The sequence below is a fragment of the Oncorhynchus mykiss genome, chromosome 6, assembly GCF_013265735.2.
Source record: "Oncorhynchus mykiss isolate Arlee chromosome 6, USDA_OmykA_1.1, whole genome shotgun sequence".
Taxonomy (NCBI): Eukaryota; Metazoa; Chordata; class Actinopteri; order Salmoniformes; family Salmonidae; genus Oncorhynchus; species Oncorhynchus mykiss.
In genome coordinates, this window is record NC_048570.1 from 14,473,308 (window position 1) to 14,490,113 (window position 16,806).

The 16,806-nt window shown below is 42.7% G+C and overlaps 1 protein-coding gene across 2 annotated transcripts in view; it reads right to left on the bottom strand.

Annotated features, from left to right (window-relative positions):
- The window catches only part of LOC110525302 (multiple C2 and transmembrane domain-containing protein 1), a 248,137-nt gene that overhangs the window by 96,122 nt on the left and 135,209 nt on the right, over positions 1–16,806 (bottom strand). For both annotated transcript variants that reach the window (XM_036979436.1, XM_036979435.1), the window contains exons 4-7: positions 12,937–13,016; positions 10,623–10,734; positions 2,148–2,318; positions 1,538–1,668 (exon numbers count right to left, since the gene is read on the bottom strand). In XM_036979436.1, coding sequence (XP_036835331.1) covers positions 1,538–1,668; positions 2,148–2,318; positions 10,623–10,734; positions 12,937–13,016 — 494 coding nt within the window. The remainder of the gene's footprint in view (positions 1–1,537; positions 1,669–2,147; positions 2,319–10,622; positions 10,735–12,936; positions 13,017–16,806) is intronic.

Genomic DNA, 16,806 nt, shown 5'->3' on the forward strand with positions numbered 1-16,806 from the left:
GACTGCTGTCACCCACAGCACATGGCCCACGGCAGAGCCTGGACCTGCTAGAGCAGTACTGCCAGACCTGGGACTTGGCAGTAAACCCCAAAAATACTAAAATAATGATTTTCCAGAGAAAATCCAGATCTCAGGATATTAGACCAAAGTTCTCAATTGGTACAAAATATATAGAGTACTGCACACACTACAATTATTTAGGTTTAAAAATATGCTCAACTGGACACCTTAATGATGCAGTGAATGAACTGAGAGAGAAAGCACGCAGGGCATTCCACGCCATTAAAAAACAAATTTACCTATTCAAATTTGGCTAAAACTAATTGAATGTGTCATTGAAGCAATTGCAGTTTATGGCAGAGAGGTGTGAGGTCCACTTGCAAAACAAGATTTCACCAAATTTGACAAACACCCTATTGAATCCCAGCATGCAGAGTTCTGTAAGATTCTCCAACATGTCCAGAGGAAAACTAAAAACAATGCATGCAGGGCAGAATTAGGCCAATATCCACTAATAATAAAAGAGCAATTATGATTTGGAAACATCTCCATACAGTGACCCCCACTAATACCATTACCAAGCCCTGCAATGCCAAGAGCTGAGCAAAGAAAAGTGGCCCCTCATCCAGCTGGTCCTGAGTTCACAAACCTGTTCTACTAACACACTGAAGCCTGAGGACCAGAACATACAATCAATCAGAATAAACCAAATTACAACACAGTCAAAACAAAACTACATTGCAAAGCAAAATGCAGTGCTATCTGGGCCTAAATCGACTACACTGTGGCTAACTATTTGACCATGGTTACTGAGACCTTATAAAAACCGTGACAAAGTACAGGCTTAGTGAGCACAGCCTTGCCATCTCTCTCCATCTCTCTGTCAGTCCAGTGTCATGTCAAGTAAGTTGTGCAATAGGTAGCAGGTAGGCTCGCTGGTTGTGTGTGTGTGTGTGTGTGTGTGTGTGTGTGTGTGTGTGTGTGTGTGTGTGTGTGTGTGTGTGTGTGTGTGTGTGTGTGTGTGTGTGTGTGTGTGTGTGTGTGTGTGTTAATGACCCTGTCTGTAGGACCTCAGCGGGCATGGAACAGATTAGTATTTAAGGAGGGGAACAGCCAATTACAATAGACACTAGCTCCCCAGGAAGAGGACACTACCAGCTCCTCCAATCTCCTCTCTGAGCTATTAGCCTCCTGTCTTTCAGACTTAGTGGGGACTTGTCAGACAAACACACACACGCACACTAAAGAACACAAACACACAAGTAGCAGATGAAAGTCAGGCTAACGGTCCTGTGATGACTGCGACCTCAAAATCAGTGTCATCTTCAGCCCAAGAGGGAATCTCGTGAGGGAATCTCACGTCAACTAAGCACACACAGTGCAGATCCTTAGAGCATACTAACAGAGACAAGAAGGAAACTATTGGTGCGGTGTGTGAGTGTGTGTGTGTGTATAAGCGTGTGTGTGTGTGTGTGTATAAGCGTGTATGTGTGTGTGTGTGTGTGTGTGTGTGTGTGTGTGTGTGTGAAAAGCCCACCTGCCCATGAAGTCGTCCTTCTTGCCTGCGTCTTTGTCCCAGACGGTGATGTCGATGAAGCCCCCCTGCTCCTCATAAAGATGGAAGTCAAACTGCTCTCTCCACTGGGGGTTCAGAGTCTTGGGTATCGTCTGTGGAAGAAGCACACATATGGTCGCATCTGTCTGTGTGTGTGTGTGTGTGCGTGTGTCAGTGTTTCCCCTTATCATTGTTCAAGTTCAAGTTGTATTTGCCACAAGTACAGTGAAATGCGTAACATGTCCTATTTCTTTGTATTTGTGTGTATCTAAAACAAATACCACTAATGTTGACAACTGACAACGCATCTTCTTAGCTTTGCTTTTCCTTAGGGTGCTTTTTAGTTGTTCCGTTTGTGTCAATCTTTAGTTTTTTATCTTATGTTTGTTGTGTAGTAAATATTTTAGCTTTGCATTTGATAGTTTTATCTTGTAAAGCACATTGCGTTGCATGTCTGAAATGTGCTGTATTAATAAAGCTTGATTTGATCTATCATCTAATGCTAAAGTCTGCTGCCTTTGATTGATTGATAGCTAAGAATTGTCTATGAAGTGGGTTGGTTAGTACAGTGTGATAAGGCTGGTGGAGGTACCTTGCTCTTGTATTTCTGATGGCCCAGTCTGAACTTGACGTAGGGGTCACTGAAGCCGTTGGCGTCCATAGGCTGGAGGTCATGAGCCTCGATCAGACTGATGCTCACTATACCTCTCCACAGCTGAGCTTTCCTGTGGACATCTGACAACCGCATACTCGAATGCTGCTGCTAAAAAACACACACACACACACACACACACACACACACACACACACACACACACACACACACAAGCATATGAACAGAAACAGAGAAATGCTCAATATGATTCCAACTTCTGAATCGTGACAATCAATCATAGTACTCTACCTGCAGACACACAGCAATATAAACACAGGACAGACATGGAGACCATACAAAGAGATGCAGGCAAAGGAACAAACACACAGTCAAACACAGAATATGTGAGTAGAGTCAACTCCTGGTTCAAAGTTTGTCCAACATGCTGTGGATCAGCCCTGTACCATAGCGATATATATACAGAGTACACCAAATATTAGGAATAGCTTCCTAATATTGAGTTGCACCCCCCTTATGCCATAAGAACAGCCTCAATATGTCAGGGCATGGACTCTACAAGGTGTCAAAGTGTTCCACAGGGATGCTGGCCCATGTTGACTCCAATGCTTCCCACAGTTGTGTCAAGTTGGCTGGATGTCCTTTGGGTGGTGAACCATTCTTGATACACATGGGAAACTGTTGAGCGTGTCAAACCCAGCAGCCAGCATTGCAGTTCTTCAAATCACCCTCTAAATCCCACAGAATCTACGTTTGAATTGTCTCAAGGCTTAAAAATCCTTCTTTAACCTGTCTCCTCCCCTTCATCTAAACTGATTGAAGTGGATTTAACAAGTGACATGAATAAGGGATCATAGCTTTCACCTGGATGTCAGGGAAAATGCAGATGTCCTTAACATTTTGTATACTCAGTGCAGATCCCACCGATGGACCTTGTACTGTCAATTCTACAGGCTTATGTCCCAGGTTAAGGCTACACAGTCACTCACATACTAACAATCTCTGGCTTTTCACCTGGGCCTATGAGGTTCTATGTAGTGTCTCAAAGTAGGAGTGCTGATCTAGGATCAGTTTAAGATTCATTATGGACAGGGGGGAACGGACCCTAGCAGCACAAGTCAGCACTCCTACTCTGAGACGCTTTGTGAATAGAGGCCCTGGTCTATACGTCTGTGAGTCACAGCAGTAGAATATACAGTGCCTTCAGAAAGTGTTCACATCCCTTGACTTTTTCCACATTGTTGTATTCCTTTTTGAATTTTAAATGGATCAAATGTAGATTTTGTGTCAACGTGGAATTATGTTTTTTGAAATGTTTATACATGAATTGAAAATGAAAAGCTGAAATGTCTTGATTCAATAAGTATTCAACCCGTTTGTTATGGAAAGCCTAAATAAGTTCAAAAGAAAACATTTGCTTAACAAAAGTCACATAAGTTGCATGGACATGATTTTTGAATGACTAGCTCATCTCTGTGTCGAGCAGTGAATTTCAAACACAGATTGATAAACAAAGACCAGGGAGGTTTTCCAATGCCCCGCAAAGAAGGGCACCGATTGGTGAAGCATGGTGAAATTATTAATTACACTTTGGTTGTGTGTATCAATAAACCCAGTCACTACAAAGATACAGGTGTCCTTCCTAACTCAGTTGCCGGAGAGGAAGGAAACTGCTCAGGGATTTCACCATGAGGACAATGGTGACTTTAAAACAGATACAGAGTAGAATGGCAGTGATACAAGTAAACTGAGGATGGATCAACAACATTGTAGTTACTCTACAAAACTAAACAACAGAGTGAAAAGAAGGAAGTTTGTACAGAATAATAAATGCCCAAAAAATAAATGCATTCTGTTTGCAATAAGGCACTAAAGTAAACATATTTACAAGCATGGTGATGGTTCCATCATGTTATGGGTAAGGACTAGGGAGTTTTTAGGAAAAACAGAAATGGAATAGAGCTAAGCACAGGCAAAAATCTGGTGGCCTAGTTACAGTTTTGACTTAAATTTGCTTTAAAATCAATGGCAAGACTTAAAAATGGCTGTCTAGCAATGATCAACAACCAACTTGACAGAGCTTGCAATCAAGTTGTGCAAATCTCTTAGAGACTTACCCAGAAAGACTCACAGCTGTAATCACTGCCAAAGGTGATTCTAACACGTATTTATTCAAGAGGTTGAATACTTATGTAATAAATATATATATATATTTTTTACAAATGTTCAAATTTTTCTTCCATTTTGACATTACAGAGTATTTTGTGTAAGTAGTTGACAAAAAAATAACAATTAAACACATTTTTATCCCACCTTGTAACGTAACAAAATGTGGAAAAAGTGAAGCGGTGTGAATACTTCCTGAAGGCACTATAGTAAACTCCATTGAGCTGTACCACTGACAGCATTAACTCACTGTAGTAAACTCCATTGAGCTGTACCACTGACAGCATTACCTCACTGTAGTAAACTCCATTGAGCTGTACCACTGACAGCATTACCTCACTGTAGTAAACCCCATTGAGCTGTACCACTGACAGCATTAACTCACTGTAGTAAACTCCATTGAGCTGTACCACTGACAGCATTAACTCACTGTAGTAAACTCCATTGAGCTGTACCACTGACAGCATTAACTCACTGTAGTAAACTCCATTGAGCTGTACCACTGACAGCATTACCTCACTGTAGTAAACTCCATTGAGCTGTACCACTGACAGCATTACCTCACTGTAGTAAACCCCATTGAGCTGTACCACTGACAGCATTACCTCACTGTAGTAAACTCCATTGAGCTGTACCACTGACAGCATTAACTCACTGTAGTAAACTCCATTGAGCTGTACCACTGACAGCATTAACTCACTGTAGTAAACCCCATTGAGCTGTACCACTGACAGCATTACCTCACTGTAGTAAACTCCATTGAGCTGTACCACTGACAGCATTAACTCACTATAGTAAACTCCATTGAGCTGTACCACTGACAGCATTACCTCACTGTAGTAAACCACATTGAGCTGTACCACTGACAGCATTACCTCACTGTAGTAAACCCCATTGAGCTGTACCACTGACAGCATTAACTCACTGTAGTAAACCCCATTGAGCTGTACCACTGACAGCATTACCTCACTGTAGTAAACCCCATTGAGCTGTACCACTGACAGCATTAACTCACTGTAGTAAACCCCATTGAGCTGTACCACTGACAGCATTACCTCACTGTAGTAAACCCCATTGAGCTGTACCACTGACAGCATTAATTCAGATTGCTGCTCCTCCCCTCTCAGATTAAAACCCATTTTTAACCGTTTACTAATGGCTTACAGGCTAATTTAACCTCGACAGGAGTCACAATGCTATTGCTCGCTTGTGCGGGGGGGAAGGGGGAACAAAAAACAAAGCAGTCGGTACATATTTGTCAAACAAACACATCTCTACGAGATTTCTCACTGTCTCCATGCCTTGTTTGGAGGAGCCTCATTAACATATAGTTAGTTTTGGAGTGAATTTCATTAAACTTTGAACAAACCCTGGCGCACAAGCACCGGCGCTTTGATGTGGAGATGAAGCCTCTTCATTTCCATTCTCCAGACATGAAACAATGAGAGCTGGGCTCTGTGTGATACTACCACCTATACAGTAGCCTGCACTAGAGGAGGCTGGTGGGAGGAGCTATAGGAATACAGGCTCATTGTAATGGCTGGAATGGAGTTGATGGAACGGAGTCAAACATGTGGTTTCCATATGTTTGATGTGTTTAATACTATTCCATTCCAGCCATTACAATGAGCCCATCCTCCAAAACTCCCCCCACTACTGTACAGTGAGTCCAGATAGTCTACACTATGCTGTTATGCTAATGGTGAAGGACGCTACACTGTGCTAGCTAACTCCTCCTAAAGAAAAACGTTTTGTTGCTACATATGCCTCATTATCTCATATCCCTCATACCATCATTGCTACATATGCCTCATTATCTCATATCCCTCATACCATCATTGCTACATATCCATCATATTGTGTTATTGACTGTAGGTTTGTTTATTCCATGTGTAACTCTGTGTTGTTTGTGTCGCATTGCTTTGCTTTATCTTGGCCAGGTCGCAGTTGTGAATGAGAACTTGTTCTCAACTGGCCTTCCTGGCTAAATAAAGGTGAAATCATTTGTTTATTTTTAAATATGTAAAAACCCATGGTCGATTTGGATTAGGAATCATCCTCATCAACATGCCAAAGTAGAGCAGGGAAAGACACGACGAGGAGATGTGTTGGGTTGAAATTCCCTAATGAAAACAACAAATTTAGGAGCTGATATAGGTTTTAAGGTATTTCGTTTTTATTTCTTCACACCAAAGAAAATAAGTGAAATACAAAGTGTGTGCAGGTGAGGTTGGAAGCCCAAAAGGGCTGATAAGAAAACCACACAAATATAAGTACCAAAAAAAAGTTGGTTCAATCAGTTAAACAAAGCATATGAATTATAATTGTACATCATATACTCAGTACACAGGCTAATACAAAAGCCATGTGTGATTTAACTCCTGGGGCAAAGAACACAGTGCGATAATAAGAGGGGTGATTCGGCTTTACTGGACTAGAAAGGAAGTGGATTTCAACTATTTTAGTGTTATAATTATCCCACAGTGGTTCTTGCATTGTTTGCATGTATTGAGTCCAGCATTAATGGCTTGATTAAAGAGAAGAGGGTATATAAATAACCATGGAGAAAGGGAGGGAGCCAGGCAGACACCCAGGAGGAGTGGCGCTTGGTGGGGAAGTGCACTAGTTTGTTAGCGTTGGAGATAATTCCCGAGTCACAGGCGGCCCAGTTCGGAGCTTCAAAGGGATGGTTTGGGGGAAGCTCTACAGCAGAACGTCCACACTACTCCAACCAGAGACACGCCCAAAACAAACTTTTCTGTTTCTCTATATCTTTACAAACTCAAGCTTTTACTCAACTGTACTCAAGTACTGTACATGCCTCCAGATCAAGAGTGCTGCTCTCAGAAACACTGAGAAAATGTCAGAAGTTGTTGTTTGTCCTCGAGAGTCCATGGGTTTGGTTTAAAATGAGACAGAGATATAAGCCTACTGCTGTGGACCACCTAAGGGTTGCTATGGCACGGAGAGGCATTAAGGACAAACAGGATACAGTTTGGAACATGAATATCCATAGGCTACAGATATGGACATGTGCCACATGCATGGGCCAATGAGAGGGAAAAGCAGACCCTGGATCAGCATGCCTTCTGTTGTGAAGGGATAAAAGAGAGCAAAAATGAGCAACATGGAGATAAATGATAGATCAAGGGTCAACCTGCCAGGCATGATGGGAAATCAAAAGGATATGCACAGGGTTGATGTCCTCATGAGATAAAGGGGTCTCAGACAGACATGGAAGATCTGGCTTGACAGCTAGTAAACCTCCAACACACACACACCCCCCATTCTCAAAGGCTCTCGCTCTCTAAAATTTGCCCAGGACTATCCACAATCCCCGAACTAAGACCATTGAGGGACAGATGTTTCTGAGATGTTAACTGAACAACCATAACTGAACAGTCCTAAAGGATAACCGTAACCAGTAAGCATAACTGATAACCATGATTGATAATCATCTTTGTTCCATTTTTCAGTATGAAATCACAGTCTATACATTCAACTGAACCAAAAAAACGACATCTTTTGTTGAAAATAGCCTTTGTGTCATTGATATGAAATAAAAACATGTTTTCTAGTGTCAAACTTGACTACAAAGTTTAAATAGGAACATTTTGATAGTAAAGTCACAATTGTACACAACTGAGATTTGCGAGATATAAGGAACTAGGTTCTAACAGCTTTCCTTGGGTTGGGTTTATTTCATCCCTGCATGCCCACAGCAGGCAGCACCCAACTAATCATCAATTCGGTGTGCGGCTGCATGCGACGATCACCAACTGACCATGGTAAATTTGATTTAACTTTGGATATCCCTATGGGGCTAGTTAAGGACCATCAGTAAATTATGTAGGGTACATGGGACATTATTTAAACATTTCAATAGCTACAAATTTCAATGACTTAACCTCTTAAGAAGCTCAAACCAACTATAAACTGTAGAAATTAATATACAAATATTGAAAGCATTTAATACAACATGAAAATATATTCCCATTTACATTGTGTAATTTATTAACGATCCCTAACTAGCCCCACAAAGATAGGCTATCTAAGTCAAATCAACTTTGCCATGGTCGCACACCGGCCGGCTGAAGGTAATTGGCTAAATAAGTTGTCTATATATTGTCTAGGTTTCTGGTCACTATAAAGAGCCAGAAAACTGTCACGGACCCCATCTGGACTAACAGCAGCATATTACTGCTCTCAGTTCCACCTGTCTGTATATTGCAGCTTGTGGAAAATACAAGATGGTGGAGTGAGAACTGATAACGGTGACAGGGACACAGAGGAGATGGAGGAAGAGGGGCTGGGTCACCACCTGAACCCAGGACAGCGGAGGGGTTTGTGGGGGTAGCGGAGGGATTTGGGTGGGTAAAGTAGGTAGGTAGGTAGGTAGTTGGTATTGGAGGTTACATGCCATGTATTACCTTACTGGATCGTTTGCAGCTTCTTTTCAAAAGCATGGTCTGTAAATGAGACAAAGCCGTTATAGGATGCTGGAGAGCTCAGAGCTGCATGGGGTCAGAGGGCTGAGGTCAGCCCACGAGGAAGCAGGGTGTGGAGGGTCACAGGCAGCAAAGCATAAGCAGTAAAAAGCTCTGCCACCCACAACGACCCATAAATAGGCCTACTGTGCTGTACACACACACACACACACACACACACACACACACACACACACACACACACACACACACACACACACACACACACACACACACACACACACACACACACACAGGTCATAAACCCTTCAATATTTCCAGATCTTTTTTTTAATTGTATTTTTATTTGACCTTATAACTTTATTTCATCTTAAGGGTCTGGTAAGTAGAAACAGTGTAGTGGAGCTTCCACCTTACAGATCGGCAAACATTGAAGGGTTAGGGCCAAATGGATGGTTAGGGGTGTGATTTGGTACCGGCAGACACACCAGGATTATCCTGTGATGGCGATGGAATCTGTATTTGTATATTTGCGCATTAGGGTTATTTTCCTGTTTCTGATTACTATGTAGTAGAGTCATTTCTGAAATGTGAACGTTTGGAAGTGAATCGTCCGAGTTGCTGGATTCCAGTTTGTCATGGCCTTGATTTGAAGAGGTTTTCATCTTGCCCATTACGTGGCGATAGAGAACATCATGTGTTCTGTGACCTTGCACCTCCTTTTTACAGTTTAAGGGATTCAAAAAGGTGCTTAACCTAAATACAGTTTATTTGTTCTGTCGAATGTGGATTCTGTGAACTATAGAACCAAATAAGACATCAGATCAAACAGAATAAAATATTTCCCCCAAGACTCTCCTCTTGTACTTTATGATACATCCAGGGGTCCAATTAACCAAACAAATAATTGAACAGAAATAAATCTGAAATAAAAACATTGAGCACGTCCACAGAGGAAAGGAAGCACATCATTAGGAGCAACGTTACACAATGCTCTTTGAACATGGACGTTTTTGTTTTTCATTCTAAAAGCATGTTCCTTTTTGTTATGCCAGTGTGCTCAAATCTTTTTTCCAGTAGGCCTATCCAGCTGCTAATGCATTGATGCCTATGGGAGAGCCACCCCTTAAGTGGACCGGAACTGTGATCATTTTTTTTCAGTGGTAAACATTCTGAGTAGGAGATCTTCATTTACCCACCGTCTTTGCTATATTGCAATTGATTTTCCACCAGCGATGGTAAATAAATGAAGATGTCTTACTCAGGCCGTTTACCATTTACCAAATTGTCACAGTTCTGGTCTGCTTAAGGGATGGCTCTCCCATAGGCACCAATGCAATAGGAGCTGGGTCTGGTCTGCTTAATTCATTGACTGCACATGAACCAGAAAGAAACTGCTTCCTCTCCCGTCTCTATTTCCAATAGCTGAATGATGGATTGTATCCAGGTCAGATTTTGGCTGACAGCATCGCAAAAAGACTACCTAGCATTGGATTGGCAATGTATTATGGAGTCTTGTCATTGGCTGGGAAGACATTTGCTCTGAGCCAAACGAAATGACAGTTAAATGTCAGAGCCATTTCATAATGTTCATTATCATTGACAAAGGTGATCCATTTTTTTTTTTTTTTTACTCATAAGACATCAAAAGTGACAGAATAATGATGCCATATCTTCACACAAACAACATCCTGTCTGGATTAAAACTGTACTGTTAAAATTAAATCGCACAATTTAATACAGTTACACTACATCCAATCAGAAGTCGTCCCTGTTCCCTTAGGATGGTCTAAGCTACTGAAGAGAGAGAAAGAGAGAGAGACCGACAGCGTGGACTTACTGCTTCCCTGAAGTCTCCCTCTTTGGGTGACAGTGTGACTGCCAGCTCTAGAGTTCCCAGGTTATGTTCGGGGTACTGGGGATCCTCGAGGTCAAGGGTCACGTCCAGGGTCCTGAGGTGGCAGAGGGAGGACACGGTGACCCGCACACACATACACATGCACAAACACACACACACACATGTAGAGACACGAACACACATAAGCACACACACTTGCAAACTTGTGTGTGTCATGTACTCATGTCAGTTAACTCAAAACTAAAGTCTTGTGTAATTGGTCAGATGCTCGATTTTAGTCATAGATCCATATGTGTTAAGAGAAGGAAGTTCTCCACCTTCTCTCTTTGCATGTTACGGGCAAGTCTATGTTCCAAATGTCCCCTCCCCTTCCGACATTCGAAAGATGCTAACTCCTACAAAATCGTGATCAGTCCAAAGCACCGGAACTAATGTTGCTGGTTGTCTCACACATCCTGTTGTATCATGACAGATCTATGGTACCATTTATGTTTACGTTGTCTGTCAATGATTAGTCATGTACATACATGTAATATGCATTTCCAATGAAGTACACTAGAGGGCAGTGGTGCATTGGGTAAGTTCCATTGAAACAAGTGTCAAGTAAAATGGGGACACAAATAGGGCACAGGGATAGATTTGTGGGATACAGAGAGAGAGAGATCAACCAATAAAGACAACAATAGTGACATTGAAAAAAAAATAATGATAGCAAAAGCGAGAGAAACAGAGAAAGAGATAATGTGTTGGAGAACGATAAAAAAGAGAGAGAGAGTAAAAATATGATTCTTTGTGATACAGTCCATTATGTTGCAGGGGAAGAAGAGAAGTAGGAAAAGGAGACAGAGAGAGGGGGAAGAAGGTGGAGGGGGGAAGGAAAGAAAGTAAAATAATAAAATGGACAGAGAAAGAGGAGGAAGAGATGGAGGGATGAAGGGTAGGGCAGGAAGACAAACAAGAAGGATGGGAGAAGGAGAGAAAGAAAAAAGATAGATAGATAGATATATAGATAGATAGATAGATAGATAGATAGATAGATAGATAGAGTAGATAGATACAGTAGATAGATAAATGAGAGGTACACTACATGACCAAGAGTATGTGGACACCTGCTCATCAAACATCTCAATCCAAAATCATGGGCATTAATATGGAGTTGGTCCCTCCTTTGCTGCTATAACAGCCTCCACACTTCTGGGAAGGCTTTCCACTAGAATGTTGGAACATTGCTGCGGGGACTTGCTTCCATTCACCCACAAGAGCATTAGTGTGGTCGGGGGCTGATATTGGGCGATTAGGCCTGGCTCGCAGTCAGCGTTCCAATTCATCCCAAAGGTGTTCGATGGGGTTGAGTTCAGGGGTCTGCACAGGACAGTCAAGTTCTTCCACACCAATCTCAACAAACCATTTCTGTATGGACCTCGCTTTGTACACGAGGGCATTGTCATGCTGAAATAGGAAAGGTTCTTCCCCAAACTGTTGCCACAAAGTTGGAAGCACAGAATTGTCTAGAATGTCATTGTATGATGTAGTATTAAGATTTCCCTTCACTGGAAGTAAGGGGCCTAAACCATGAAAAACAGCCCCAGACCACTATTCCTCCTCCACTAAATTTTACAGTTGGCACTATGCATTGGGGCAGGTAGCGTTCTCCTGGCATCCGCTAAACCTTGATTCTTCTGTCAGACTGCCAGATGGTGAAGCATTATTCATCAATCCAGAGAACGAGTTTCCACTGCTCCAGAGTCCAATGGCGGCGAGTTTTACACCACTCCAGCCAACGCTTGGCATTGCGCATGGTGATCTTAGGCTTGTGGGCGGCTGCTCAGCCATAGAAACCAATTTCATGAAGCTCCTAACGAACAGCTCTTGTGCTTCCAGAGGCAGTTTGAACTCGGTAGTGAGTATTGCACTTCAGCAATCGGCGGTCACGTTCTGTGAGCTTGTGTGGCCTACCACTTTGCGGCTGAGCCGTTGTTGCTCCTAGATGTTTTACGCTTCACAATAACATCACTTACAGTTGACCAGGGCAGCTCTAGCTGGCCAGAAATATGATGAACTGACTTGTTGGAAAGGTGGCATCCTATGACGGTGGCAAGCTGAAAGTCACTTAGCTCTTCAATAAGGCCATTCTACTGCCATTGTTCTCTTATGGAGACTGCATGGTGCTCAATTTTATACAGCTGTCAGCCATGGGTGTGGCTGAAATAGCCAAATCCACTAATTTAAAGGGGTGTCCGCATACTTTTGTATATGTAGTATATAAAGACAAGGAGTTTCCCCTGTCTGTCCAGACCTCTGGTTTTCCAGAGACTCCAGGTAGAGGTAGGCAGAACCCATGAAGTCATCCTGAAGGCCGAAGTCATAGTCAAACACCTGCAGGACATAACACACTGTTACCATAGAGATCACATACTGGAATCTTGCGTTGCAAAATCTGGTAACTTTCCCGAAATTCCAAGGTCTTCCAGAAATCCTGTCTGAATGACTTCGGATTTCCTGCTAATTCCCACATTAATCCGGAAATCTTCCAGGGATTTTGGGGAAAGTTACCAGATTGTTGCAACCCTAGTACTGTACTATACTGTGCTTAGGTGTACTGTACTGTATGCATTCATGTTGAAACTGCAATGCATCCTCACATTACCTGGCACCAGGTTCACTGAAATGAATCCTGTTTAATAAGAACCACATTAAACCTTCCCAAAGGTCACAATGACATATTTCAGTTTGAGGCAACAGTTACACAAAGTAGGCATATTAGTCATGTTAGTCACTTAGCAGAACAACTCTTATCCAGAGAGACTTACATCATGTCAGTCACTGACTCACTCAATTTGCCCATGTCAGCAAAAAGTTTTAGATTGGTAAATTAGTCTAGTTAGTCTAGCCATCTATCTAAACTTGTAGTAGTTATGACAGAATTACCGACCAGCCACACAGGGCACGTGCACAGGGGCACTGACCTCCAGGGGGAACCCATTGATTTTGAAAGTCACTCTCACTCAGATTTCATATTAACATGGCATAATTAATGGCAGAATGTGTAGAATTTCAGGACATTTGAAAAAACCCATGTTTACCGTTGTTAACAAATACTTTTTCTGCTAACAGATCCCTCTGCACGTATTAAATTGTAGTTTTTAATCCTGGTGCTGAGTTTATGTGAGTTAATGTGTAGTGGCTAATTGTACAGCTAATAGGCTTTAGGAGTTGACCCTCACGTCACATCAGCACAAACCCCTTTTACTGGACAGGGGCCTATCAACTCACTTCAGACCAGGAACCCCAGTTGACCCCACTGGCCAGAAGTCCCTTTTGAAGTCCCTTTTGAAGTGTCAGGCTTGTCCAGCAGGGCCAGGATATGGCCCCATTCAGCCTGCTACCTTGATCAAGGGCCATATCACATATTCTAAACAAACCGGTAGAGTCCAAGCTGGAATTCTTTTCGCTCCAGTATACGACAGGGTAATAAAGTCCAGATCCACAAACAGTGGCAAGCAAAAGTATGTGAACCCTTTGGAATTAATAGCATTTCTGCATAAATTGGTCATGAAATCTGACCTTCATCTAAATCACAACAATAGACAAACACAGTATGCTTAAATTAATAACACACAAACAATTACATGTTTTCATATCTTTATTGAACACACTGTGTAAACATTCACAGTGCAGGGTGGGAAAAGTATGTGAACCCTTGGATTTAATAACTGGTTGACTCTCCTTTGGCAGCAATAAACTCAACCAAACGTTTTCTGTAGTTCCGGGTCAGACCTTCACAACAGTCAGGATGAATTTTGGACCATTCCTCTTTACAAAACTGTTTCAGTTCAGCAATATTCTTTGGGTGTCTAGTGTGAACTGTTCTCAAGGTCATGCCACAACATTTTAAATTGGGTTGAAGTCAGGACTCTGTCTGGGCCACTCCAGAACGCGTATTTTCTTCTGTTGAAGCCATTCTGTTGTTGATTTACTTCTGTGTTTAGGGTCGTTGTCCTGTTGCATCACTCAACTTCCGATGAGCTTCAACTGACGGACAGATAGCCTTACATTCTCCTGCAAAATGTCTTGATAAACTTGGGAATTCATTTTTCTGTTGATGATAGCAAGCTGTCCAGGCCCTGAAGCAGCAAAGCAGCCCCAAACCATGTTGCTCCCTCCACCCTACTTTACAGTTGGGATGAGGTTTTGATGTTGGTGTGCTGTGCCTTTTTTTCTCCACACATAGTGTTGTGTGTTCCTTCCAAACAACTCAACTTTAGTTTAATCTGTCCACAGAATATTTTGCCAGAAGCGCTGTGGAACATCCAGGTGCTCTTTTGCGAACTTCAGACATGTAGCAATGTTTTTCTTTGGACAGCAGTGGCTTCTTCCGTGGTGTCCTCCCATGAACACCATGCTTGTTTAGTGTTTTACGTATCATAGACTCGTCTATGTTAGCATGTTCCAGAGATTTATGTAAGTCTTTAGCTGACACTCTGGGATTCTTCTTAACCTCACAGAGCATTCCTCACTGTGATCTTGCAGTCATCTTTGCAGGATGGCCACTCTTAGGGACAGTAGCAACAGTGTTGGCTATTTATAGACAATTTGTCTTACCATGGACTGATGAACATCAAGGCTTTTAGAGATTATTTTGTAACCCTTTCCAGCGTTATGCAAGCAAGTCAACAATTCTTAATCTTAGGTCTTCTGAGATCTCTTTCGTTCGAGCCATGGTTCACATCAGGCAATGCTTCTTGTGAATATCAAACTCAAATTTTGTGAGTGTTTTTTATAGGGCAGGGCAGCTCTAACCAACATCTCCAATCTCGTCTCATTGATTGGACTCCACGTTAGCTGACACCTGACTCCAATTAGCTTTTGGAAAAGTCATTAGCCTAGAGGCATAGCTGAGCCCTTGGTGAGCCCTGTCAATGGCGTAGCCAGAGAACTAAAGTTATATCTCCAGTAGAAAGAGAGAAAAATAAAAAAAAACTTGCTTGACTGTCCTGGGCCGAGGCCAGTCGACCACCGCTTCTACCTTTTGGGAGTCCACCCGTACACAGCCCTGAGACACGATGTACCCCAGGAAGGAGATCTGAGGAACGTGAAACAGACTTTTTCAGTCTTTTCTGCCTTTACGAACAAGTGGTGAGAGAGGAGTCTTAGAAGATCCTTGGGAACACGTTGGATGTGTTCAACCATGGACCTGGAGAAGATGAGGATGTCATCCAGGTACACAACACGAACTGGTGATGGAGTCACGCAGCACATCATTAACCAGGGCCTGGAAAATGGCTGGAGCATTTGTAAGTTCAAACGGCATGCCACAGTACTCATAATGTCCATTAGGGGTGTTGAACGCTGTATTTCACTCGTTTTCCTGTCTAATGCGCACCAGATTGTACGTGTTCCGTAAATCCAATTTTGAAAAAAAACGTAGCTCCCTGGAGTCTCTCAAAGGCTGACGACATAAGAGGAAGAGGGTAACGGTTCTTGATGGTAATGTTATTTAAACCCCGGTAATCAATACAGGGACGTAATCCCCCATCCCTCTTTCCAACAAAGTAAAAACGTGCTCCTGCAGGTGAAGTGGACGGATTAATAAAACCAGACCAGACCTGAGAGAGAATACAGCCCTCCTCTCAGAGGAGTGGTGCCGGGCAGGAGGTTGATGGCACAATCGTAGGACTGTGAGGAAGCAGTTCGCTGGCCTTTCGTTTGCTGAACACCCACGTCCCAGTAATCCATAGGTACGCGGGTAAGATCAGGCTTGTCATCTGAAGCCCGGGGTAACAGGAGAATCGGAAACCTCCAGGCGAGCAGAGCCGGAAAGATGTGGAGAGAGTTGCTTGCAGGTGGACTGCATGAAGGATTCCATCACAGAACTTTTCCCGAGGGCCAGTCAATTTGAGGATCATGGATAGGAACCCTCGGATGTCCAAGAACCAAGGGAAGCTCAGGAGAGTCCACCAAATGAATCTGGATAAACTTCACCTTCAAGTTGCTTCACCTTCCCAGACCCTAGGGGTTGACCATCCAGCGCAGTGACCGACAACAGAACGTTCTTCTTAGTGAGAGGCAGCCCCTGTTGGAGAGCTAATGTGCGATCCAGAAAACAGCCGGTAGCCCCAGAGTCTATGAAAGCAGGAATGTCCAACTGCCCATTGTCCCACCGCAG